Source organism: Condylura cristata, unplaced genomic scaffold (assembly GCF_000260355.1).
Source record: "Condylura cristata isolate star-nosed mole 26May11 unplaced genomic scaffold, ConCri1.0 scaffold00015, whole genome shotgun sequence".
Lineage (NCBI taxonomy): Eukaryota > Metazoa > Chordata > Mammalia > Eulipotyphla > Talpidae > Condylura > Condylura cristata.
The window spans coordinates 35,677,101-35,704,915 of record NW_004567116.1 but is presented as its reverse complement, the minus strand read 5'-3'; the positions used below and the strand labels follow the sequence as shown (position 1 = coordinate 35,704,915).

At 44.5% G+C, this 27,815-nt stretch overlaps 1 protein-coding gene across 1 annotated transcript; it reads right to left on the bottom strand.

Moving 5' to 3' along the window:
* Positions 1 to 7,620: 7,620 nt before the first annotated feature.
* PRKCDBP (protein kinase C, delta binding protein) lies at positions 7,621 to 9,318 on the bottom strand. Its single transcript, XM_004683636.2, has 2 exons — positions 8,796 to 9,318; positions 7,621 to 8,236 (listed from the first exon to the last, which is right to left on the bottom strand). The coding sequence occupies exons 1-2, from the start codon at positions 9,177 to 9,179 to the stop codon at positions 7,826 to 7,828; spliced, it is 795 nt and encodes a 264-aa protein (XP_004683693.1). The 5' UTR covers positions 9,180 to 9,318; the 3' UTR covers positions 7,621 to 7,825.
* Between the last annotated feature and the right edge of the window lie 18,497 nt (positions 9,319 to 27,815).

The following is a 27,815-nucleotide window of genomic DNA, read 5'->3' as shown; positions in this document are numbered from 1 at the left end:
GATCCCTTCCACACATTGCTGAACGAGAATCTAACTTACAAATTTAAGCCAGGGCTGGACATAGAGAAGATGTTAATAAATGAAACCTAGTTATGACCAGTTCATGGGGGAGGATAATCTCAGAGAAGCAAGAGTAAGGAAAGAAGAGAACTGAGACCCAGAAAAGTAAGCAAGGCAAAGAAGGAAGGAAAACAAGCACCAGCTGGGTGAAATCAGCAGCCTTGCTACCCCGCTTAGAAGGCGCTGACCTATGACCTGCCTGCGGAACAGCCTCCTCTGGAAACAGAAAACTGCGTGTTTGGCATTGACTGCCAGAGCTGCTGCAGTGGCTGGTTCAAGCTGTGGCCCTTCTCCACTGCAAGGCTGAGGTAGTGGCTGTGCTAGAAGAGGCAAATGTGGCAGCCCTCAGGCCTTTGCTGCCGAAATCAGGAAACCCAGACAGAGGCCAAAGGCCTGAAAACAGCTTGGGTGGGAATAGGTGGGTTGGAGTGGTTATAAAGTGAATCCAGTGCATTTTTAACAAAAGTAGTTGAGGGGGCTTCCCTTGTGATACAGGGGTTAATGACTCAGCTCTCTCAAGCTATTGCCAGCCACTTTGGCTTGAGTTTGCTCTGGCCAGGGAGTTGACCCACATGGCACAGCAGACCTCTTCTGTCCCACCCACTGCTCCCCTCACCAGTGTATTTCAGTAGATCTGCTTATTCTGTCTCTGGTGTATCCTCTCACCCCCACACCTCTGGCCTAAACCCCAGTTCTTATATGCATAAATAAATAAAATAAATCTTTTTTTTTAAATTGAGGTTAATTTTAAATAATAGCCAGAGACATAAAAATAATGTGCCAGATCAAAGAGAAAATTTAAATTAAGGGACCAAATATGTGAAGATGAATAAGAGAATAAGAGAAAGGGGAACTCATGTAAGCTACACAGAGATTGAAGACAGACAAGCTAAAGGAAGAAGAACTATATTATGACTTCCATGGGCCTTTGGTATTTTTATACTCATGACTCCTTCCTTAAAATTAAAATTTTATTTTACAACTGTACTAGTAATACCATGATGTTAATATTATATGTTCAAACATTTCCTTTACCTAAAAATTCACTTTTTTTCTTATGATTTAAATAATAATTAAAACACTGGCATGGTCCCAGGCGAGAAAATAACAAGAATAATGAACAGCCATATACCAGAGACATTTTGTGGGGGTGGAGTGGGGAATGGGATTTGGTGATGGCACACGGGTGACTTGGTGATGGGAAACCCACAGGGATTACAATTGAGATGGAAAAAAAAGTGTACAAAATGATGTAAAAATAAACGGTTATAAAAAATTTAAAAAAAATAAAAAAACACTGGCATGGTCCCAGAAAGAAATGTAACACTAGGACTGTCTCTGCTCTGTCTTCTTCAACCCTAGCAGGAAGTGAGCCTCAAAGGTGTGAGCCAACTCCTTGAAGATAGATTCTTGTGCACCATTGTGCTTTAGCATCTCACTGGAAAAAATTTTGTTTATTCTTCAAAATTCATGGAGTACCCAGTATGTGTTAGGTGCTGAGTATCCAAAGATAAATAAGACACTGCCCTAAACTTCCATGTTGGTTCCTGTGTCAGTCAGACTATGCCTAAGTGGAATCTTCCAGAGTCAAGGGAAAATCAATGCATTAAAAACTAAACTGTAATTGGAGTTAAGGCATGTGTGTGTGTTTGTGTATTTATGTGTAAATAGTAACTAGTTCACATGAATGACAGCATCACTAGTAAGATCTGATTTCCTTCCTGACTGAATCCAGAGTTCATGTGAGCATAACAAAACAGTACCACACATTTTACATATCCACTCATTTATTCCTCAACAAACCTACAAGGTAGGTGGTGTGCTGGTAGGTGGCAAAATGGAGTTCAACGTTACCCAAGAGCTAAGTGTGATACTCAGTATCTCTCCATTGCTCAGTTGCTCCTTCTCAAGGCAGGCTTCTTTTCAAATTCTCATAGTACCCCTAATTTTGTAGTTATTTATGAGACAAAAAGTTCACAACAGTCATTAATAAAGAATCTGTTGGGTTTGGTGATTCAATTACTATAGGAACTGGGGTAGGGTGAGGATTGAAAGATCAGGTCTTTGGTTAGTAATACTTTCCAAGGTGAATACAAAGGAGAAACTTCATTTGTGAGACCAGATGAACAGGGTTTTAGATATGTTGAATTTATAGCATGTCAATGTGGCACTCAAACAGATATCTAGTTTTTATAGTATCTCGGGTCAGAGAAAAGTCCCTGGAAAAAATTACATAAAAATAAATAATGCAACAGGATAAAAAAAACAGAGAGGAGAGGAAATAAACCTGGAGAGATCATTTCTTCCTGGGAACCCTCTCTGAAACTATTACCACTCCTGATTTAGAGGCCCTGTTTGTGTGTTCCTAGAGCACCTTTTCTTTTTCCTCATAACATTTATTTAAAACCTTGCAACAATTGCCAAGCTCATAGCCCTTCTAAGAGCAGCATCCCTAGCTGTATAATAAACCATCTCTATCACCTAGCACAACAAATAATCAAATGAGTAAATGCATAAACGAAAAATCTTACTTAATCACACCTGGAAGAAGAGTTATCATTGACCAGATCAAGTATCTTTGGGATATTTGGTCCCTATAAAATATATGTCCCTCACATATTTGGTTGCTATAAAAGGGCCTTGGTTTTTCCATACACCTTGCCACCTCCCTATTTAAATTAGGTACGGGCAAACTAAAAAACAATTCACAAAATTATGGTCCAGATTTGGTGAACACAGTACAATGTGTGGTGAATAATAAGCCTGGAGTCGTAGATGAGTCCATCCCTGTGCCCTGCAGGAGCTGAACTCCAAGGATATATACAGCATAGAAATAAAGGAATTTTGGGGTCCTCTCTGGTGACAAAATGGGTTAAAGTGCAGTACTACAAAGCTAGCCACAGCTGCTTCAGCACTAGCTCAATCCCTGGGAGGTGACCCACATGGCGCAGCAGACCTCTCCTCCCACCCACTGCTCCCCACAGCAATGTACTTCATCATTCTGCCTGTTATGCTCCCCATTCTATCTCTGGTGAATCTTCTACCACCCCCGCACCGCTGGCCTGTACCCCAGTTCTGTATTCACAAATAAATCTGTTTTTAAAAAAATAAAGGATTTTGTTGTACAGTTATTGTTGAAGGAAAGTTAATTGCCAAATATGGAAACCATAAAGATAGGTTTTGATCTCAGTATGTTACAGGGCAGCCCAGTGTGAACTGGGCCTCCTGACTGTGGGGACTCACCCACCCGCTTAAAATTCAGTTGGACTGCAAGCACACACAAAAGGGTCAGTAATGGGTTTATTTACAAAGAGGGGAAAGAAAAGGAAACAACCCAGGGAAAGAGAGAGGGACACAAAGTAACTGAAATATCTTATCAACACAAGTGACTTGAAGCTCTGGTAATAAATTAACTAAAAGCCCCCAGTCCATAGTCCTGAGCGCCCTTTCCCCAAGCAAGAAAGCTCCTAGCAAATGGTACCCTATTTATCCCCCAAAGTCTCAGAATGCCTGCTTAGTTCTGCCCTTGGGTCCTCACAGTTCTCTTCCTGGTACTGCTGGGAGTTGTAGTTTCCAATCACTGGAGTAGAGGGTAGAGTCCAGAAAGCTGGAATACAGGATGGAGTCACAAAACTCTGCACAGCAACTTTAGGACATCCTTCCCCTTAACAAGTATAAAGAAAAGTTCCCTAGCAGCAAAGTTGTTCAAACAGAGTTGGCTGAGCCCAAGTAAGTACCCCGCCCTGGGTTTGGCTAAAGTTGAGGCCAATTAAGGTCAGGCTCAGAGATGGTAACAAAAATGCAGGTGGATCAATGGCTTTTCAGTTCCTGTCAATATTGACATTAAATGATTCGACTCTCAAGAAAGGAAAGTCAAAGAGATCTTCAACACTTGACAGGGGAAGAAGTTTCTCACCAGGAATGTGTATATTCTATGTAGGAGGATTATCACAGCAGAAAACGGATAGATGGTCTTGACCATTTTCTTACCACTATTCTGCTTCCCAACACTTTAAGATTGCAGTTGGCTTCCATGTTGCAGAACCTGTTCTGGCTAGCTAACACCATTATTCTAATTCACTTAGCTACTTTTAGTTCTTGGGGAAGCTAATGAATCTAGCACACAAAACACTCAAGTTAATCAGTGTTTCCCAGTTTGGGTAATTGCAAATGAATCCCTCTCAAACTTATCATGTTGAAAAGCATAATGCATTGTGCTTCTGGCCTGAATATGTGAGAGCCAGACTCTGAATTTTAGTCCAGCAGTATGCCTCTTTTCCTGCCACCCCCCACTTAAAGCAGCCTCCTAACTGTTCTATGCTGCCTGACAAGTTAGCATTGTGCTAGTGTCTCCATTCTTTTTAGTTGATAATAATAATTAATGATAAGACTTTAGTGATGAGAATGGAGAATGTACTATATAAAAAAGGGAATCATTAAAAAATTAATTAACTTGTTTTAACTTCATATTTATTATTTTCTGCTGCAGATGCATCAAGAAGTAATAAAAAAAATAACATTCCTCCCACAAGAGTTAGCCAAAATTTCAGGTTCCTAGAGGTCAAGGTCCAAGTTCTCTGAGCCTCCACATGCTTTCCTATGAACCATCAAAATATTTTATGTAAGAAATATGCTCTTGGGCTTTAACTTTGTGTGTGGGTTGAAAGGAAAGGTTGGGTGGGTTGCTAATTACTTGGGGGGAAAACAAGAATTGATTTCTCTTGGGCACAGAACTGAATCTGTTCAACTCTCCGTGTTGTCAGAACCTTGAAGAGAGCTGCTGGGAAGCCCATACAGTCTAGGCAACAAGGCTTCGAAGTCTGCAAGAAGAGCCCTAGGTTTCTTCAGAGGCAGAAGAGCTTCTGCAGAATGCCTGACTGGGCTCAGAGCTGGACAGACTTTCAGAATTGTTAGATGAGGCATCATGAGGGCACTGGTAACCCAACAGTGGCATCATGTGGTTGTAAGAGCAGTAACAGTCAAGTCAGAGCCAAGGTGGGGTGAAGCCCCTTATAAGCATACAAGGGAAATGCGGAGCTCCAAAGTGAATGACCTGATTTCTGAGTTAGAAGCTTGGATTCTTATAAATCAGTGGGAGGTGGGAATTTACGTTTCTTGAACTCTGGTCCCACGATAAATTTCCAATACCCTTGTCTAAGGGCCACAGTCATTATCTATATTTATATATGCTGTTTCCTTTGCTTCAGTCCATAGTCAGAAGGCCTTCAAGTTTATATGTTAATTTGTTTTTATTTGGCTTCTAAGCTCACTTGTTTATTGTCCATCCCCTTACTGGAATTGAGCTCCATGAAGGCAGAGATTGTGCCTTTCTTCTTTATCCCTGGCTCTTAAAATAATACCCAACAGACACTCAAATTTAAGTAAATGTTTACTGAATGATGAGAAGAAGGGCAAATTAAATATCTCAGATTAACTATCTTTCAGATACTGTGCTAGGCACTTGTGTCTTTTATTTCTTACAGCCCCTAATAGAAATTATCATTTCCTCATTTTATAGATGAGAGAACTGACAATTCAAATTATTAGCCATTGTGCTCTACTGCCCGACACCATTTCTATTTTCCTTCTCATTGCTTATTTTTTTCACATCCACTTTTTCCTTCTAGCTAGGTTCTGTCCCTTCCCTTTCCTCTCAAACAAACCTGTGAATAACCACCACTGCCCATACATCATTTATCATAATTATATAAACTCTGAGGTCCTCAAAGGCCTTAGAAGTGACTGTCCTCTTGTTTGCAAGATCTAGCATAGAGCCTGGAATCCAGTAAATATTCAGAAATGTCTTATACAAAAAGTAGTGGTGGATGGAATGGGTGGGTAGATGGCCCTGCTCCCTTCTCAGCTAAGCCCCTGACCTCTCACCTTTGTGATGGGCTCTTGCTTTATGTGAACCTACTGTGTATCAAGCATCGTATTGGCATAGGAAATAAAGATGTGAAAAAAAGTTTCTATTGCAAAGGAGCCACAGACTAGTGGAGTGGGAGGAGCAATTGCAAACATTTCCTGAGTCAACACTAAGGTGTGCAAGCAGGTCTCTGGGAGAAGAGATAGAAGCACCCAGACCTGAAACTGGGGTACCTTGCTGAACTCGAAGGATGGTAGATATGAGGGTGAGAGCACACAGCTCCTGTGGTTCATTAATAGAATGAGGGGAAGTGACAAGAGGTGAAGCTACTAAAACAGGCAGATCACAAAGGACCTTGATGATATGTTAATGAGCTTGTACACTGTGAAAGTGATGGGAAGCCCCTGAAGGAACTGAATTAGGAGGGTCAAATAATAGTCAGGTAAGGCCTGAAATAGAGCTATGAAATTGGGCATTTAAAGTAGCCAGACTATTGGGATCCTCCCTGTGGTGCAGCCGGTTAAAGCATTGCACTAAGAAGCTAAAGCCTCTTCGGCATGAGTTCAATTCCTGGCCACATGGCATGGCAGACCTCCCCTGGTCCTCCCACTACTCCCCTCAGCAGTGTACTTTGTCAATCAACCTTGTTCTGCTCCCACTCTGACTTTGGTAAATCCTCTCACCACCCCTGCACCTCTGGCCTGTACCCCAGCTCTATACGCATAAATAAATAAATCTTTAAAAAAAAAAAAAAGAGGAGACAGACTGCAATAGTCAAATCAGTAGATCATCTGTTTACCCATGACAGGAGAGCAAAAGTAGGAGGGGGTAATGAAGACCCCAAGGTTTCTGGGTAGATGATGCCATTCATTTGTTTTAAAAAAAAAGCAAAACAGGAGTAATTTTGAATGATGCCTAAGAAATGCCAACAAAAGTTATAAAATGGAAATTCAAGGTAATTAAAAGAAGACAGGTTGCTTCTGTTGGACACATTAAAGTACTTTTCAATAGTAGCTCAGGCAGTGGTCTGGAGTGTTGTGTGGCTGATAGATCTTTTCTTTTTTCTTTTTTTAAAGATTTATTTATTTGTGCATATAGAACTGGGGTACAGGCCAGAGGCTCAGGGGCAGCAAGAGGCTTCACTGCAGACAGAGTGGGGAGTAGAACAGGCAGATTGATGAAGTACACTGCTGAGGGGAGCAGCAGGCAGGTCAGGAGAGGTCTGCCTCACCATGTGGTCACCTCCGGGGCAGGCGGGAATAGAACTCATGCAGAAGTGGCTCTAGCTTCCCAATGTTGTGCTTCAACCAGCTTAGCCACCAGGGAGGGCCTGATAGACCTTTTCAAAGCAGGAGTACCCAGACCAAGAAAAGAACTGAAATCAGAATTCGGTATAATTATACTTTAAGAGAAAGAAGACACTAGGAGGAAAACCACTAAAAATTTATTAAGCCCCTACAGCAAGGGACTGTACTGGGGGTTGAAAAAATAACTGTATTTGCCCTTGAGGAAAACACTCCAGGAACAAGTGGCCATCCAGACCGTTGTAAGTAGAGTAGAACCCAGGATTCTGGGCCTGGAGCAATCCTACCATGATCTGCTTAAAATGGAAGTCACATTCCAGACCCCAATATCTGCCTTATTCCTTGCTCTGCCCCCACCCCCTACACCCAGCCCTACACGTGGAGTCTGGATTAGGTGAAATCGCTTTATTGATGGCGAGGACAAGGGGGTGCTGGACTGCAGAGGACTGGGAAGGAAATCCAGCTCAGCACAGTGGATGCAGGATTAGCGCCTTATTTGGGCGTGAATGCTGGGTTCTCACAGGAAGATTTATTCTGGGAGTAAGCCTAGGCACAATCAGGGTGGGTTGGGGTGGGGAGTTGGCAGAACCCGACATCAGGCTGCACTCTCTATTTGGAGCACAGCTGCCTCAGCAGGCCCAGGTCTCCTGGGATCTTCCTCCATGTCCTGCGGAGGTTCTGGCTCCAGCTTCAACTCTGGCTCGGGCTTCAACTCCAGCTCAGAGGGGGTCTCGGTCTTGCCATCAACCCTCCGTCCAGGCCCAAGGCGAGGTGGCTTGGCCGGCATGGGCGATGGCGCTGCATGGCCTTTCCGGCCAGAAAAGGCCCTACGCAGACTCTGTACCTTCTGCAACCCGCTGCGTCGCAGCCTCTGGGCCCTGGACTCTGAGGGCTCCTCGTCAGAGCTCTCCCCAACTTCGGCCTCAGGCTGTTCAGGGCCGGGTTCCGACTGATCCGCAAGCTCTGGCGCCTTCTGGAAGGCGCTTGCAGGGATTTCAGCCTCCTCCTGCATGGGATGGACACAGTACTGATCCCAGCAGCATCTAGACCCCACCACCCGCTGCCTCCCCCAAAATCACGCCAGGGGAGCCCGCCCACTCTTAACCTCAGCGTCCCGAATGGGTAGAAAAAACCGTTTCGGGGTAAAGCAGGGAGCCGGGCTGGAGAAAGGAGGCGTGCCTCGGGGCTTTTTATAAGTTTGTGAAGGAGGCCAGAGCGGCCAGGGAGGTGAGAGGGTGGTGGCCGCAGGGGCAGGAACTGGGTGAACAACGAACTGTGGAGGAGGCACTTTCGACACCGTTAGTTTCCTTTGGGGATGGGCCCCGGACCTGGAGCAAATTCAGGGGACGTGGCCTGCGCCTGCCGAAGGCGGGGTACTAGGATAGGCCAGGCTGGGTGGGGACGCAGGAGGAGGGACGGGCCTCGGGGAGGGAGGTGGGCAAAGCTCAGGAAGTCGGGCCGCTGCCGGAGGCAGAAGTCGGGATCCGGAATGTGGGTGCGGTAGGCAGAAGGGAGGGGGCACCCCCAGAGGTGGCACAGCGACGGGGACGCCCGAGGTCACTGACCTTGAAGAGCAGGACGTGGAGCTTCCCGCGCGCCACCAGCAGCCCGTGGTTGGCCTCCAGCCGCTGCACCTGGGCGGCGCGGCGCACGGCGCGCTCCTGGGCGACCCCCGCGTGCGAGCCCACGCGCTCTGTCTTGGCCAGCAGCTGCTCCAGCGTGTTGCTCGTGGTGTCGTGGCTGCGACTCAGCGCACCCAGGCCGCTCTGGATGCGGCGCACCGAGCCAGCTAGGCCGCCCTGCCTCTGTGCCAGGCCCCCCTGCCGCTCTTGCAGCGCCTCCAGCATGGAGGCCAGCTTCTCCAGCAGGGTCACCACCGTCACCGCATGCACCGGGCCCCCAGTCGGTGCTCCGGGCACGGGCCCCGGCTCCAGCGCGCTCTCCCCCATGCTCCCTGACTGCCCTGTCTGTTCTCCCTAAGGCCGCTGGCTGCGCTCTGGGCTGGGGCGACCTCTCCCCGGCTCCTCCCCAGCTCCAGCGGTGACTCAGGCAGGCGGAGTTGGCCTTCTCCCGTGGCTGGAGGGAGGGCGGGCGGGACGGCAGCCTAGGGGTCCTTTGGAGTTTCTCCCTCTTCAGTCCCGCCCCTGAGACTCACAGGTTGGCCCAGAATCTGCCCCACCCCGGCAAATTCTCACTGGCGGTTTGAGCTCCCCTCCTCCATCCCAGTTCTCTGGTGTGAGTACTCTTTCTGGAACGCACTCTCCCCACCGCAAAGGGCGAGGCACGGAAAATGTTGTTCTGTGCATCGAGCAGACTATTTAAAATAATCCAGCAACGGGACAACTAGAAGGGCCTCCCAAGCCTCTGGCCCTTGCTTGCCCTATTAAGTCCAGGCACAGTGGACAGGGAGGATCTCGGATGTTGCCCTACAGATCTAAGGTGTCCTACAGAACTAAGCTGTCTAGACAGAGCGGTTTGTGACTGGACACCAAAGGGCTGGCAGGCCTACTCTGGTATGTTCTTAATAGTTATTCACCAGGTTTTTGCCCAAGGCCTCATTTCTTGCTTCTCTAATTCTTATTGTTGGGGAGTATTACCTTATCTTCTTTATTCTAGTTCTCACCCCTCCCTTTCTTTGGGCTTCACTGTGTGCCCAGCTGGGTACACCCCAAGCCTAGAGGCTAGACAGGATGCCTTTTTCTTCCAAACACTTCACTTGGTTAGAATAGCTACTGGTAAGCCTATCTTTTTGGATGTTGATTGTAGCTTCTGATTTTCTTTTTTTTATTTTACAACAGTTTATTTTTACATAATTTTGTACATTTTTTTCCATCTCAATTGTAATCCCCACGGGTTTCCCATCACCAAGTCACCCGTGTGCCATCACCATAATCCTGTGCACTTCCCTACCCGCCCCCCCCTCCCCCGTTTTTAAACCCATTCCCCACTCCACCCCCACAAAATGTCTCTGGTATATGGTTGTTCATTATTTTTGTTATTTTCTCGCCTGGTCCATTATACTCCTGCTATGAGTGAAACCATCCGGTATTTTTCTTTCTCTTTCTGGCTTATCTCACTAAGCATGATCTTTTCCAGCTCCATCCAAGTTGCTGCAAAAGACATGTGTTTCTCTTTTTTGGTTGCTGAGTAATATTCCATTGTATATATGTACCATCTTTTTAATCCAGTCATCTACTTTTGGGCATTTGGGATGCTTCCATGTTTTTCCAATTGTAAATAAAGCAGCAATAAACATGGGGGTACAGGTATCTTTTTCAATCAGTGTTTTTGTGTCTTTTGGGTAGATAGCTAGGAGTGGGATTGCTGGGTCATAGGGAAGCTCCATGTTTAGCAGTTTGAGGAACCTCCAAATAGTTTTCCATAGTGGTTGTACTAGTTTGCATTCCCACCAGCAGTGCAAGAGAATTCCTTTTTCTCCACATCCTCTGATTTTTTTTTTCTTTCATGTTTTTCTGAAAATAGGTGAGATTCTCTGCTGAGAGTGAAGGAGATTTGAAATTGTGGCTATAAAGAGGGGGGAGAGTAATGAATGGCACATCATTTTCCCCTATGTACTCTTTCTCATTATCACTAACCTTCAAAGATTTCTTCCTCTTCCCCCCAAATTACTCATGGAGCATTGTTAAAGATGTAGGTTACAAGTTTGTAATGCCATTAGTTTGGAAAGTCCCATAACTTCTCTTTAGCATTGCTTGACAAAACCAATTGTGTCTCAGAAGTCCAAGAATCAGTCTATCCCGGTGCTTTTTCCCTCGTTATTTTCTTGCCCAGTATTAAAGAGCCACTTGGTGGCAACTGTGGAAGACACTAGGATCACCTGGGCATAGTTATATGTGCCTGAAAGCACCAGAGGTCTGACTTACATGGAATTACAGGGATGCTAAATTGGCAACTGACCTCTATAAATGAGGTCATGGAGCCTGGGCCCTCTGCAGTATTACAAGAGAAAATAGACTCCCTGGGAGCCTGAAGAGAATCACCGTCACACCGTCACTTCCACTGTATCTATTTTTGTGCATAGAGACCCATCTGGATGCACCAATTAAAATGCTTTCAGACCAAGCGAACATAAAGCCTAATTCAAACAATTCTTAGAAACAGGAACTGCAATTTGAACATAATTGAAAATGACCATGGTATAGTGATGATGGATTGAGCATCAGTCAACCACAGCCCCAATACTTTCCTCCCCCAAAAGTTGTCAGCTTAAATCCCAGGCTGGGAACAAGATGACTACAGCATTTCCAGGTTTCACACCTCTGCCCAAATCAAGAAAACAGAGGGAACCATCTTAAAGTTAGGCCATCTATTTCAAGAAGAATCCCAACAGAATTTTCTACTTACCTTCACTAGGTTAGATGGCCTTTCTGGAATCAAATTCTATGACTTGGAAAAGTGTCATGCATTGATGGGTTTGGGTCTGAGTTCCTTAACCCCACTAACAAGAAATCTGAAAAGTACTTTTTGATAAATTATACCCACTTCTAGAACAGAATAGGCTCAGATTCTGCTGGAGGATATGGGTGGTGTGGGAGGAAAGGTGGTATCTGTGACAAAAATTTGAGTATGGTAGGAAAAGAGAATCAATCAAATTATCCACAGAAATCCTGTGATGGAAGCAGCAGTTTTGGGGAGTGGCACTAAGGGAGTTTAATGCCTTTGGAAGTAAAAACTGCTTGGACAGATATTTTCACAGACCTGGATGAGAAAAGAAGAAAAAGTAAATAAGTTACAGAATGATGCTCTCTAAGGTAGTTTAACAAATTTTCGCTGAAAGGTTGCTAATTGCTAATAGCTAAGGGGTTGGCTGGAACCCGCCCTCAAAGATCCCTTCATAAGGTCATGAAAGTGAAAACCTACTAGTGTGAGTTCATTGTGTTCAAAAGATGTGTTAAAGGCGTAACCTTTGACACCCTTGAGTATGTTCTAATTTGGAAATAGGGTCATTGCACATGCAGTCAATTCAGATGAGATCATGCTAAGTGTGGGTCCTAAATCTAGAATGACTGTTGTCCTCAAAGAAGAGGGAGAGACACAGGGGAGAACACCATGTGATAATAGAGGCAGCAATTAGAGAGATGAAGAAATGCTTGAAACAATTAGAAACTGAAAGAGGGAAGAAAGGATTCTCCCCTAGAAGCTCTGGGGTGAACATGGCCCTTGTTAACATCTGAGATCTTGATTTCCAGAACTGTAACAGGAAAAAAAAATTCTGTAGTTTTCAGTTTGTAGTAACTGATTTAACTTATTTAACTCTGGAAAACTAACATACCCAATGATTACTCAGCATCAATATCAGAATATCCCCTTATTATTATTGATATCAGAAGGCCTCCTCTACCAAATGGTCTCCTCATTTAGTTCTCTGGAAGTATGAATACCCTGTAGGAAGAGTTAATAGAACTTGAAGACTGCCTGTGGACATAAACAATTAAATTAACAGCTCCTGGCCCTCCCTGGTGGTGCAGTGGGTTAAAGCACAGCACTGAGAATCTAAAGCCGCTTCTGCATGCGTTCAATTCCCTCCTGCCACAGAGGTGAACACATGGCGTGGCAGACCTCTCCTGACCTGCCCACTGCTCCCCTCAGCAGTGTACTTCATCGGTCTGCCTGTTCTGCTCCCCACTCTATCTCTGGTGAAGCCTCTAACCGCCCCTGAGCCTCTGGCCTGTGCCCCAGTTCTGTATGCACAAATAAATAAATCTTTTAAAAAAAAATTAACAGCTCCACAAATGTAATAGGTCTTACAAAAATTAGTGGAATGCTATGGTAGTTGAGCTAACAGATACTTCAAAAACCAAAGCAAAGACCTGGCCCATCCTGCTTATCCCAGATTATCTGTGAACTGAACCCTTTGCTTCACCTAGCAAAGTAGCCTATCAGTCTCTAATTATTAAATGGAAAAGAAAAAAATCTTAGAAAGAATAAGAAATGGCTAAATGAATTAATTGTGCAAGAAACATCCCTAACCTTGAGCATCATTTTCAGCTGCTCAAACTGGGGCATCCTCCAGGGACAAAGTCTTTGAGTCCAAAGTAACAATGTGCAGCACAGGCAGAAACACTCCATTTAACGGAGAATGAGCCTCAGTGTACAGCGTTACCTTCCACCTTTTGTCAGAGACATCCGTACGGAAGGGGTAAGGCCTTCTACACAATGGGAGCTCTGTGCCACTGGCAATTAAAAGAGCTCCAATTTGAGAGCAACAGGAAGTGAGTGTGGACTTACTGTAAAATGTTCTGGAGCCAACTCCTCCCTGCTCTAGCTAACGAGAGCAAAACCTTTTGTACAGACTTAGATATCTGTAAAACCACTGTACAAAATCTATTGCCCACCCATCTTTTGTCCCCGCAACTGGATAAAGAAGACTTAAATAATGGGCATCTAGTCTTTGCATTCCCATGGGGCATTCTTTAGAAGAGATTAAATCCCTGCATTGTTTTCCTCTGTCATAGATAGCATCAATGCATCTTTAGGTCAAAGCAATTTAAACCCAGAAGCCTCTGTCAAGAATAATTAAACCAGTGTCATTGCCTCACTGTTCCTACCTCTAAATTTAAACTTCTGTTTGTTGAAATGGTCCAGAATATAATCTGTGGACCATTTCCTGAGTTCTAATCCTCACTTTGAGTATGTAATAAACACTTTGTCTAACTCAGACTTTTATTCCAATTAAATATGAGAATTTGTATTGAGTCCAGAAATCAAAATAACTAAATGGATGGAAGATCCTGAAATAGTTTATTATGACCGAATGGTATAGGGATGGCTTTCATAAAAAGAATCAGGTGTACTATTAACCCTGACTGCTATTTTTGCATCTCATTTTGTAATGGATAAATAATATGCCCAAAATTATGTCCACATTCTGAGCATCCGTGCCTGTGAGTGTGATCTTATTTTGAAGTAGGGTCTTTGCAGCTGAAATTCAATGAAAGATATTGAGCTGAGAGTATCCCATGTGTAGGATGGGCCCTAAATCTTATAAAGTCCTTATAAAAAGAAGAAAAAACACAGACAGGAAAAGAAGGCAACAGGAAGACTGAGACAGATGAGGGTAACCACAAATCAAGGACCACCAAACACCCCCAGCAGCCCCCAGAAAGTAGGAAAGAAGCATGAAGAGACTTCCTCTGAGCCTTCCAAGGCACATAGCTAGAGCAACACTTCTGCTCTCCAGAGTGGTGAGAGAATAAATATTTGCTGTTTTAAGCTACTAAGTTTATAGTAATTTGTTACAGCAACTCTAAGAAACTATTATACATTCAGATACTTACCAAGAGGATTAGGGACAGAAAAAATAATCATAACCCAGGTCCTCCCTGGTGGAATAGGATTAGGACACCACTATCAAGCTGCAGCTACTGCAACATGAGTTGCACCCACCTGGCGCGGCAGACCTCTCCTGTCTCGCCTGCTGCTCCACTCCCAGTGTACTTAATCAGCCTGCCTGTTCTGCTCTCTGGCCTATGCCCCAGTTCTGTATGCATAAGTAAACAAATCTTTAAGAAAAATAATCATAACCCAAAGTAAGTGGATCAATATACAATGTGTGAATGTTTTTGTACACTGTTCACATCAGAGAGCATGTACCTAAGATGAGACAGAGTTTGACATGAGCCCAGAATTTTGCAGTACGCAACTGCTGTCAGAGCCAAGTGTCAGGATGTGGGAGTTGGAATCTTCCAGCAAAAATGTCCTGGCACATGCCAAAAGGACAGCATGGAAGCAGTTACTGAATAGACTCTATTGAACCTCTGCCTATCATCTGAGGAATTCAGTGGGCTCCTGCAGGGGAGAGACCTCCGGTGGACATGAGCTTGCATTCGCATGCAAACCTCAGAGGAGCCACCTTCAAGCCACGGCAGCCCCAGCTGGAACTAATAGGTGTATATTAACGGCAGCTTCTGGGCCCAAAACATGTTTTGCTGCTACCTAATAAAGGTTGTGACAGGTGGTGAAAGTTTGGTGAGCCCTACCTCTCACAGCAGCAGCCTAGAGGAGAGGTCGGGTGGTTCTCTGAAGATGTGCCTAATGGAGACTCCATGGTGCCATCCTGGAAAGGTGGAGGCACAGGAGAGAGTAAAGAGAGTCCACAACAACTTTTATCTTAATGCAAACATCCCCCCATGTATCTGGGCTGGGTGCAAGGAAGAAGTCATTATGAGCCACCAACAGCTAAGTGGGAATCATCTGGCTTCCTACTTTAGCTAGGGGTAGTTACTTAGGAGATTTAGCTTGAAGAAAACCTGTGGGTCTGTTTGCTTGTTTTGGTGTCTAAAGAAGAGAGTAGCTAATCAATTAAACTAGGAGAGTGAGAGAAATAAGCTTACCCAGGGCAAAGAAAAGTGTTGACTGTTCCAACCAACCTACTTTAGGTCAACTGACATGGTTTGGCAATGGTGCACCAAAGTACCCTGCAGAATATCTCTCGTCCTATTTGAATTCAGTGGATTTTAGAAGGCTCTCAAAAACCAGGTCATATGTATGATAATCTGTTTACCGAACCAGCCAGGTATGGCAGGGAAGGGACTTTGAAAATGGTAAAAGTATTTTTTTTTTACATATTTATTTGTGCATACAGAACTGGGGTACAGGCCAGAGGCTCAGGGGCAGCAAGAGGCTTCACCAGAGACAGAGTGGGGAACTGAACAGGCAGATCGACGAAGTATACTGCTGAGGGGAGCAGTGGGCGGGTCAGGAGAGGTCTGCCACGCCATGTGGTCACCTCCAGGGCAGGCAGGAACCGAACTCATGCGGAAGTGGCTTTAGCTTCTCAGTGCTGTGCTTTAACCCGCTGCGCCACCAGGGAGGGCCATGGTAAAAGTATTGTAATAGGTTTGTAAACATACCCCTTTAATCCAAGGAGGACAAAGATCCCTGAGGATGCTACTCCAGGTTTCTGGTATCCAAACTCCATCCAGTTATGTGTGAGTGTCACAGGAGCCCCCTAGCCACCCCTCCCCCCGCCCCGTCAATGTCACATAACTCACCAGTACCTATTCAACTTACCTGTTTACAGAAGCTGTAGTTTAAATTACCACTATGCCTGAGGAGAAGAGATGAAGGAAATACTGGTTGACATAGGGCATAGGGTTTAGATAGCCTTTCTGTTACCAGGGAGCATCTAAGCCTCACAATAAATGGGCCAGAGGGAAAAGAGTAAGGCATTCCAGCCTCAGAGCGCAGAGGACCACTTCAGGGTCTGCACCAGGCAAAAGAGGCCCAGAGGTAGAAGAGAAACTAGTCTTGGTTTTGTGGCACCAAGCAAAGTAGATTAGGTGTAAAGTCGATTTGCTTGGGAAGCTAATGGGGGGGAGGGGAGGCTATCTTATTGACATGAGCTAAAGATTTATGTCTGAAACGGAAATAGGAAGGGGGAAAATAAATAGACCAAGGAGGGAGGAGCCCTAACCTTACAAGGAGGAAAGAGTAACAAATGGTGCTGGGAGTCTGGCTGGACACATGTAAAATAAGGAACTGGGATGGGTCCTGCCTGATGGCGCAACAGGTTAAAGTGAAGCACTAGAAGCTAGTTGCAGCTGCCTCAGAGTGAGTTCGATTCCCCGATCCCCAGCCAGGGAGCTGACCCACATGGCACAGCAGACCTTTCCTGTCTCGCCCCTGCTCCCCCCAGTAGTGTATTTCGTCAGTCTGCCTGTTCTGCTCCCAACTCTGTCTCTGGTGAGTCCTCTCACCACCTCTGCAATTCTGACCTATATGCACAAATAAATAAATCTTTTTTAAAAAGACAAAACACAATGATGCTGGAGAAGATGTAGAGCGAGGACATGGAGCCAGAGGAACCCTGTTACATTGTTGGTGGAAATGTTAACCAGTGCAGCTATTTTGGAAATCGGTCTAGGTCTGCTTCAAAAAGCTAAAACTGGATGTACCATATGCCCTGGCAAACGGACTCCTGGGCACCTATCAGAATAACATGGAACCCTCAGTTCAAAGAGTTACATGCTCCATAGTGTTATCGGAATATTATTTGCAATGCCCAGGATGTGGAGACACCTACCTACTCACCCCTAAGATTGGACCACGAAGTGGTGAAATAGCCATACAAAGGAGTAAGGTTTAAAATGAAGTGTTATTTATTGTGTTATTTACAACACAATGGAAGTATTTCAAGGGAGGGAGTCATGTGCAGTAGTACAAGTCGAAATGACAAACTCTGGACATCACAAAAGATTTGACAAAGCAAAATGTTTACAAAAACTAGTGGGTACTAATAAATGAAGTGAGACGTGTGAGGTTAAGAGGAAGGGGAGAGGAAGAAAGTTTCACAGGGGTATAAGGGCTAGTGGTGGGGATATATATATATATATAACAAAATGAAATAAATGAGTAGGAAAGTAGAAGAAACAGGAAAAGAGCAAGGAAGTTTAAGAAGAAAACCTCAGATTGTGGTTAGATTTAAAATGTTAGACAAAAACCAAAACAAAACAGAATATATATATATATAATACATGTATGTATATATATTATATACATTATTATATATTATATACATATATGTGTGTGTATACATATACACACACATATATATACATATTCTGTTTTGTTTTGGTTTTTGTCTAACATTTTTTAATCTAACCACAATCTGAGGTTTTCTTCTTAAACTTCATTACTTTCTCTTACATAATATACACATATATTAGACAGGTAAAATAGAAAACAGCCCCAAAGATAGTTTATTGTGATGAGATTCTGAGAAGACAGAAGATGTTAAATATGCAGGGCTCTTCCGGAGACCTGTTTGTCCTGTGCATGGAAGTTTTTGTACCTGTTATTTGTCTATTAAAAGGATTTGTATCTCTCTATCACACTCACACCCACACCCACACACTTCCCATACACCACTTATTTCATTCCTTATACCAACAACTGTATAGTCATTATTTCATTTGAAAATAAACAACCTTTGTGAAAGCACTTAGCTCTATGTACGGATGTGGCATGTTTTGCATCTGTCCTTCTCACTGGACTGTAAGAACAACGTGTGTGTCTGTCATTCATCTTTTGACCAATGCCACAGTGGTGGTCGGAACACAGTGGGTGTTCCACCAAAATTTGTTGAAGTGAAGGTGCGGATTTATTTCACAAATGAAAAAAAGTTCCAAGAATCATCCAAGTACTAACCAGAGGTGTGGCTGACACTTGTAACATAGCTGAGACCACCATTTGCTTTACAAAAGGATTTGATTGACAAGAACTGAATTAACAAGTGACTCTTCTCAACCTGCAGCTGGTGCTGAGGCTTACCTACCTAGTGCTCAAATCTAGCTGCACCTTGATCTTGGGGAGGGGCATCCAGAAAGACCTCCTAATGGTCTCCAGTGATTGGTCTGTCTAAATACCAGCATTACCTGGATCTTGACTGAAGCTTGTTTTCTCTAAGTCAGAATCACTCTCTCCTTCTATCAGCCATTCTGCAACCATTAGAATGAGAGAGAAAAATAGACAGGGAACATTTTAAATGTAAAATATTAGAAGAAAGGGGACAGGAGGTTTAGACTGGAGCTAAAATTTCAAAATGCAGATTGGGCTAAATATATCTAAAATAAACTTCCTTGCCTGGATTCATTTCTCTTCTAGACAAGAATCATTTGGTTGCCAGAAACAAAACCTACCTTGACTAACTTGAATGAAGTTGGGTTAATTGTAAAAGAATTGGCAGACACGCCAACCCCTAAAGCAGACTGTGGAAAACAACTTGAGTCCAGAGCCCTTGCTGAATTCATAAAAGGGAACAGCTGTTAAAGACTAATATGGCTTTATTTATTATTTCAATAGCTTCCCAGGCAAAGCAGGAAAGAAACCAGACCTCATTACCGCACGTAATAATGGAGTACACTAACTCTGGGAACAAAGCAAGATACCCTTCTAATTAAGGAAATAGATCCCTTTCCAATATGGGTCTCACTTGTACTCTCGAAAAATCAATATCTGTTTCTGGGAGCAATGGATGAACTAATGTGTAAAAATTCTATTAATCTAATGAGCTGATTTGATTCCCACTCACACAACAAGGATATTGAAGATGAATCCCTCAGCAAGATCTAAACTCACAGACCAGACCAGACACTGCTGGGTTCTTCTCAGACTGGATGCATAAACAAAACAGCATCACTGGGTTAACAAAGGAAGAACAATGAATTTAACAACATGTGTAGGGAATGCACATGGTTATCAATGCTAACTACACGGGATGACCTTTCTCCTCCACTCTCACCATAGCACCCTATACATACAATTCTGGAAGACCTATGTGATAATAGGCATCACTGATTACTGGCTAAAGCTCTGGGGACCCAACTCAAATTAGGGTTCTGAGGTAGGATAAGGGTGGTGAATTTTGAGAAAGAAATCCAAAAACCAAAAGTTGGAAATTGGTGAACATTCAAGTGGGGCACATTTTAAAAGGAGACGCATGGAGAGCAAAGTCCATCTCAAAACCAGAGAGCTTGTCAGCCCAAATGCCCAAAAGTAGATGACTGGATTAGAAAGATGTGGTACATATATACAATGGAATATTACTCAGCAACCAAAAAAGAGAAACACATGTCTTTTGCAGCAACTTGGATGGAGCTGGAAAAGATCATGCTTAGTGAGATAAGCCAGAAAGAGAAAGAAAAATACCGGATGGTTTCACTCATAGCAGGAGTATAATGGACCAGGCGAGAAAATAACAAAAATAATGAACAACCATATACCAGAGACATTTTGTGGGGGTGGAGTGGGGAATGGGATCAAAAACGGGGGGCGGGGGGAAGGGAGGGAAATGCACGGGACTATGGTGGTGGCACAGGGGTGATTTAGTGATGGGAAACCCACGGGGATTACAATCGAGATGGAAAAAAAAATGTGCAAAATGATGTAAAAATAAACTTTGTAATAAAAAAAAAAAAAACCAGAGAGCTTGTAAAGGACCTAGACCTCTCAGTACCTTCCCTCTGAGAAGTAATGAGACACTTAGGGGAACCTTGATCCTTTCCTCTATGAAGTTGAACTCTTCAGTGAAGAAATGTACATATGATCACCTAGGCTATTGGTAAATTTTTATAGACTAGCAAGAGAGAAATGTAAGGGATAGAAAGATCTGCCTAACTCTATCCTTTGATTTTTTTGGAGAGAGACAGTGAGCAGGCTAAAGCATGCAGCTTCCAATGGTGACAGGCCACATCGCAAGCAGAGGGAAAGAGATACGATGACGGCAGGGTGTGAAATAGACCAACCCAGACCCTGCTAGGTTCTTCTTAGACTGGATGCATAATCAAAACAGCATCACTGGGTCAGCAAAGGAATTTAACAACATGTGTGGGGAATGCACATGGTTGTCAATTCTAATGAATAATGGAGGAGGCCAGGAGTTTTTATCCTGCCTTTTAGGGCTTGGGGTATCAAGGATAGAGAGGGGAAGAAATCACATGAGAGATAAGAAGGGGTTCAACTCATCCTTAATCTGGGAATAAAGGCGAAATTTTTAGAAAGAACACATTTACTGGGCCCTTCCTCATGGCTCAATGGGTTAAAGTGCAGCACTGTGAAGCTGTCCACAGCCACTGCAGCACAAGTTTGGTCCCTGGCCAGGGAGCTGACCCACATGGCATGGCAGACCTCTCCTGACCTGCCTGCTACTGCCCTCAACAATGTATTTCAGTACATCTGCCTGTTCTGCTCCCCACTGTCTCTGATGAATCCTCTTACCTGCCCCCACAATACCTCTGTCCTTTACTCCAGTGCTTGTATGCATAAATAAATAACTCTTTAAAAAAAAAAAAAGAACATATTTACTGATAAGCCCATTGTTGGAGGAATGGTGAGGAGCCAAATCTGAGCCAGGGAATTAAGTCCTGAGCCAACTGCACCTCCTGACAGACAGCTTTGCAATCTCCACCCTACAGCTGCATACCTGCATATGCTAGATCTCAGGGATCAAAGATTACAACCCCCAAAGTGCCATGAACCTGACTTCCGTATGGGTGGGGGTGCTTCTAGGAACTCCGGGTAAAGCTGAGAGGCCATGCTGGACTCAAAAGACTGAACTGTTACAGAATCTCCCTCTCTTGTTTTTCCAGGTTTGGTGAGCATGCTGGTCTCATCAGCACTGGTGAAACATGCCAGCCAATTCATCTCTCTCTTCCTCTCCTCCTTCTTCTCACTTGTAAATAAACCTTTTTTTTTTTAAGGTTTTTTAAAAAAAAAATTCTGTATGTCGCTTTGGGGCGCTTATACCAGGTGATTAAGCACAGGAATAAGAATTCACATCCATCACCCCCTTTCTCCTGTGGTTGCCCTATAACACTAAAGTTGGATGAGCACCTCCAAACTGCATTCTCTAGGTCAATTAATAAAATGGGGGGCACTTTAACTTAGGACATGTTGATTTCTTCTTTGCGTGGTGGTAGGAGGAACATGGGAGCAGAAAATTTGGGCCAAGAACAGAAGCTTCTGCTGGCCTGCAGGGCCCTACGCTCAAACCACAACAATCTGCATCCTTTAAGTAGTGGTACCTCCTGAACCTCACAGGGCCTGGATTCGTTCTCATACAAAGTGACAAGAGGCCACTCTGGGCCTGTTGAGAAAAGACCACCCGACCCTGTGGGAGGGCTGACCACTCCACAGCACAAGAGACCGCCTCAGAGCTGCAGACCTTTGTTAAAGGCAATCCAAGAAAGCTAACACGGGCCCCAAAGGCAGAGGTCACTTGCTCAGCTTTCATACAAGCAGGTGACAATTTCTCTTGTGGGCTTGGTGACTTCTCTTGAATCTTTCCATCCACTGTGTACAGATTCTAGGTGGGACTTGAGGGAGGATGGGAGAGCTCTCATTTGTTTTACTGATTGCAAAGTATTCCGTTATAAGGAATGTTTAATCACATTTGATTTAACTAATCCTTTCTTCATGGTATTTTGTTGTTACAAAAAAATCTTCAAGTAAGAATAGAAATACCATATGATCAGTTATACGTCTGAGTGTTTATCCAAAAATATAAAAATACTAATCTGCAGTGAACATGTACCCCCAGGTTCACTGCATTATTTATAACAGCCAAGTTATGCAAACAACCTAAGTGTCCAGATAAATGGACAAAGAAGTAGTATATAAACACAATGCAACTCTACTCAGCTGTGAAAACAAAATAAAAAAGGTGAAATCTTGTCATTTATGACATTATGGATGGACCTAGAGCGGATCATGCTAAGTGAAATAAGTCAGACAGAGAAAGACAAATGTTGTAGGATTTCACTCACATGTAGAAGATAAAGATACAAAGAAAACAAAAACAAACTTTCAGATTCAGAGAACATATTGATGGTTATCAGAGGGGAAGGAGGTTGCCAGGTGGGCAAAACTGGTAAAGGGTATCAATTGTATAGTAGTGACTGGGAACTAGACTTGTGATGGCAATCATAATAAAGTAGATGCAGATGTCGAAGTCTCATGCTAATATATCTGAAACTTATATGCTTTTATAAACTTACTTCAGTAAAATACATATATATATATATTTCAAGCTGCAATGAATACTTCTATCAAGGAACTTACAGTCTGATGGAAGAGACTAACATTAGGTCAATAGTAATGAAGATAATCTCTTCATTTTAACTGTGATGATGCTATGAAAGGAAGCAACTAAATGTTGTGATGCTGTGTTGTGCAGAGAGGTAACTTCATGGTTCAAGGATGAGTCACAAAAGGTGACCTAAGGAAATGACACTGAGGCTGGGCCTTGCAGTCTAGGGGAGGCCAGGCAGGTAGCTGGTGAGAGGAATCTGACAGTCTCCAGGCAGGCTGCGTGGGCAGCATGTCGCAGGCACCAGGCACATAGCCAGAAAGGGGAGCCATTTGGGAACTGCCACTGGTCTGTCCTGACCTTTAGAAAGGGGTAGAGGAAGGCAGAGGTGGCAGTGGTTGGGGTAAGCATTCTGTGTATGACCACTGTGATGAATTCAAGCTTTGTTTTATCCTAGACACAGGAGACGCTACTGACTTGTAAAGAGGGATTTGCTGAAGATCAAGCCAGTGACAATATGGAAGGTGTCTTGGAGAGAGATAAAATTGAAGACAGGAAAGCCAAGTGGACAGCAAAGCTAGCTGTGTGCCTCTGGCAAGGCCATAGCCTCAGTGAGCTCCAGTTTCTTCCCTAGGTGAGGTTCATAATTCCCACAGCAGAGAGTGCTGTTATGATGAGTGAGATTAGGTGTCATGGATGCTGAAGGCTTAGGGGTGCTAACATTCATTAGCTTCCTAAAGTCTTCATTCTTCCTTCCCTTTCATACTACTTTGGCACAAAGTCTGATTCATCCTCCCTCCTAAGTGCCCCTCAACTCTGGCTGCCCTGCCACTCTCTCCTACTCTCTGACTCATAAGCTTCCACTCAGTTGCTCATTGGGCTCCTGCCCGGAGACTGTTCCTCCTCTATCTACCCCATACCTGGCTGCTGCAGGCATTCAGCAGAAACCTGACTACTTCATCTGCCCATTTGAAAACCTTCCTGATTCTTCTTCCATTAAAGGGCCATAACCAAATCCCTACATGGTTAGAAGGTTCTGAATGGTCACATATACTCATTTGTCCATCCCCAACTGACTCCTAGACCAGGAAAAATACCCCCAATATGCCAGGCTCAATCATGTACCCCACCTCTTTGCTCACACTTTTTCTCCTGCCCCAGATGCCATCTCTCATTTATGCCTCACAAAATCCCTGCTCAACCTGAGACCCTGCTTCAGATGTCACCTCCGTCTTGGCTCCTGTTCACAACCTCTTCAAACCCTACATCTGTCCCCGCCCTGACCCACAGCATGTGTCATCATCCCATTTGTTGTTGTTATCGTGTTTATATTAAGCTTTTCACTTCTCAACAATAGTGACCTTGTTTAGTCACCCTTCCATCTCAGTGTGTAAGAAATTCTGTCTTGTACTGGATAGGACCTGCTGAACAAATGAATGTGTGAATTTATCAAACATAAAAAGTCACACTGTCTTTGGAAGTGGTTGGTCTCATGATAACAGAGCTTAGTCTCTAGGTGGCCTGTAAGCAAGGGGATCTGCCTGGACCTCACGTCCTGATTCCCCCCTGCCTCCAGAGAGTTTGGTCAGAAAGGCAGCTCATTTCCTCTCTCCCTTGTCTCTCTCCACCTGCACCCCACCTGAGCCTCCAGCTAGCAGCCCCCTCCTCCTGTGAAGCTGCAGTGCCATCTACTGGTCATTACAAGCCCTGCAAGTCAGGCTACAGGAGAAAAGGGGAAGGAGGAATATAGGGCCACTGTATTTTCAGCTGGAAGGGGAACCTCTGCCTTCTGACCCCACAGTGGCAGTTTTTCCCACATATGTGAGCCCAGCCTGGATGGAGGGAGCCCCTTGTTTACATTTCTCATTGACTCAAGGCCCTCCTTGTTTACATCTCAGAGGTCAGTCCTTCTTTCCAACCTTTGTGTGTCCCCCTCAGAATTTAATGAACAAACTGAAAAACCCAAACATCCTCCATGGTCCCCTCAGGGAGTAGAGCCATTGACCAGCTCAAGAATCTGCGAGTGTGGGAGGCTCTCCTTCCATTTTTAGTGAAGAAAGTCCCCCACCCTTTCCATGTAAGCATGCCCTTGGCTCCTCAGTCCTCAGTAGCCCTGTTCAGCCCCCATTGATCCCACACTGTCAGTGAGACCCTCAATCCACAGCTGGGACAGCCTCCCAGCCCAGCCTGCTCAGATACATGGGTCTCTCAGACCCCTCAGTGACCAGGACCAGAGATCACAGACCCTGCAATTAGGGGGGCTCCTCCCTCCATGCTTGAAACAACCAGGGTGCCAGTTGTCTCTCAGTAAGCCTAGGACCCCCTCAGTTCTCTCTTCTCACTCAGGGCTCAGTGAAAGGACCCACCCTCACCAGGGATGGATTCCTTAATAGGCCAACAAGAATGCATTTATGTTATTATTAAAGTAGAAACACCAAAATAAAACTGAAGAGTTTTTATTTTTAAGGAAATCAGTATTTGCAGAAAAACATCACTGTGACCATATACGGATAAAACAACTGTGTTGACCTGGGCACTGTTTACATTTAATTGTTTTACTCTGAATGACATGGAGACACCCACCGCCATCGTTAACATGTTTAGAACTTGTTTGGAACTTTCAAGTCTTGATCCAGCCCTGTTCCCTCCAGGTGGGACCTGATGCCCACCGTTTAGTGAACATAACAAGAGCCAGGTCCCTTCAGACCGCCCATCTACCTTCTGCGTCCCCTCTGGTCCCTGAAGAAGCTGCCAAGGATTTCTTCCTCCTTCCTTGTCCCTGGGCCCCTTCCCAGACAGTGGCCACATCTGTGCCTGGGGTCTCCTGAGAAGGTGAAGACCTGCTGAGCTAATTGGTACAATCCCAAGGATTGTCCCCCAGAAGGACAACCTTGGCCACCCCAGTCTATGTGCATCAAGAGTGATCAGCAATAACCCCCTTTGAAGTATTGCTGCCACGCACTAATCCACATGAGTAGTTTCGCAAATACACAAACCAACTTCGACTTTATCCCAGATCCTCTGGGTACAAAACTCAGGTTCCAAAGTCAGTGTAATGATGGGGCAGGAAGCCGTGACTCATCTGCCCTTGCTCACCCCTAGTATCCCAGAGGCATTTTGTTCCCTCCACTTGGGCCTTAGCTGGGCTCCCCTGCATTAGAACAGGGTGTCCATGGGGTCCATGTAAGCATTAACCACTGATCTTGGCCGCCAGATGCCCCCAGCCTGCTTTTCCTTTCCACAGAGACTTTACCATGAAGGCTCAAAACACCCCTGCTCATCATAGTCATAACAGGTCCATCATTGTGTCCACTAATTCATTCATTTATTCACTCACTCACTCACTCATCCATTCATTTTTACTGCATGGGCAAAAATATGATTATTTACTTAATGAAAAATGTGATATATGCTATAAGGAAGAAGGGCCTAGCATGCATCTAAGCCTACACCACAGGCACTAGGTGAAATAAACAGAGAGGATAAGACAGAAATATGTTGTCCATATCAAGGTGGAATGCCAACTTAGAACCCCTGCTGGGGGAGGATATTTCTCCTTCTACATAAAGTTATTGAGAATATCACAAAGATCTCTTATGCCTGCAAAAGATAAAACATGGGTAAAGGAGTCCAGGAAATGAGGCCAACATGTCAGGCCTAGATCAGTACAAATAGCCAGACAAGAAAGCAAACCACTTTAGAAAATGTAGCAGCACAAGCCTCCCTGGTGGCACAAGGGGTTAAGTTGCAGCACTAAGAAGCTGTCCCCCACCACTGCAGCATAAGTTCCAACCCCAGCCAGGGAGGTGACCCACATTGCATGGCAGACCTCTCCTGACCCCCCACTGCTCCCCTCAGCAGTGTACTTCGTCCATCTGCCTGTTCTGCTCCCCACTCTGTCTCTGGTGAATCCTCTAATCCCTGCACTTCTGGCCTGTACCCCAGTTCTTATACATAAATAAATCAATCTTAAAAAAAGAAAATGTATAAACACGTAGCTGCCAGCCGCCAGCAAGATAGAAAGGAATTAAGGGCGTGCAGGTTTCTTAGGATCACAGCACAGGGTTTAAAGGTGTCACAGCAAAGCAAGTGCACTTGCTCACCCTTTCAATCATCTGCTGAAGGGTATTGGGCATTACACTAAGTGCCAGGAAGACAACAACTAACTAAAAGGTCTCACTGGGAAAATCAACAAAATGTATGCATGAGTCTTGGAGGCGACCTCTACTAGGCCCACTTCCATTCATAATGCCACCCAATAGTCTGGGAGAGGAAGAGGCACAGCGCAGCCAGGACACAGAATGATTTCTCCAAAGCCTGTGTTGCCAGTGAGGCTACCAGGAGTGGGCACGCAGCTGGCATCCTAACGGCTGTGCCAAATTCAACTCATCATATAGCATGGAGGTGTGGTTATTTTTTTATGGGCTCTCATTTCCTGCAAACTCCTTCCTGGGTTGAGATAAATTTGGGTTTAACCTTTGCAGGTATGTGAATTTGGATGCCATGTGTTGAGGGGAGTGGGTGGAGGTAGGATTGAGGATGAATCACAATTGTCAGACTAGAAAGGGAGTTGAGTGGGAGGGTCAGGCAAGAGGGAACTGTGAGATGAATGGGGATTTGTGACTGGAGGCCCCCTGAATGGTGGTAAGCGACCTCACTCCTGTGGCAGAAATCAATGTGCCCATATGGACCCAGACCTGGGACTTGGAGGCCAGGAGGACAGCCCCACCTGTGGAGGCTTAGAGGTGGGCAAGGCCTCCTATGTCCTCACAGCAGGGCCTCCATGCTGTGCTTGGAAACTGGACTTTTAGAAAATTCTTCATCATTTCCATTTTCTCTTCCTCTTTGTTCTTCAGAAAACCTTTCTGAAATGCCAGCAATATCTATGCATTCTCCAATGAGTATGTATGGCTTGCTTCAATATTTTATAAACTAAATATTAAAATTGACAGAAAAGACTCTAAAGTAAAAATGCCAATATAAACTGTGTTCAGAGGAATGCGGAAAACTTGTATCCATATCCCTGGGAAAAGAGCAG

Coding starts and splice junctions, on each gene's coding strand:
- PRKCDBP (XM_004683636.2), bottom strand. CDS start 9,179: ATGGGGGAGAGCGCGCTGGAGCCGGGGCCCGTGCCCGGAGCACCGACT. Junction 8,237..8,795: donor TCCACGTCCTGCTCTTCAAG/GTCAGTGACCTC, acceptor CATCCCATGCAG/GAGGAGGCTGAAATCCCTGC.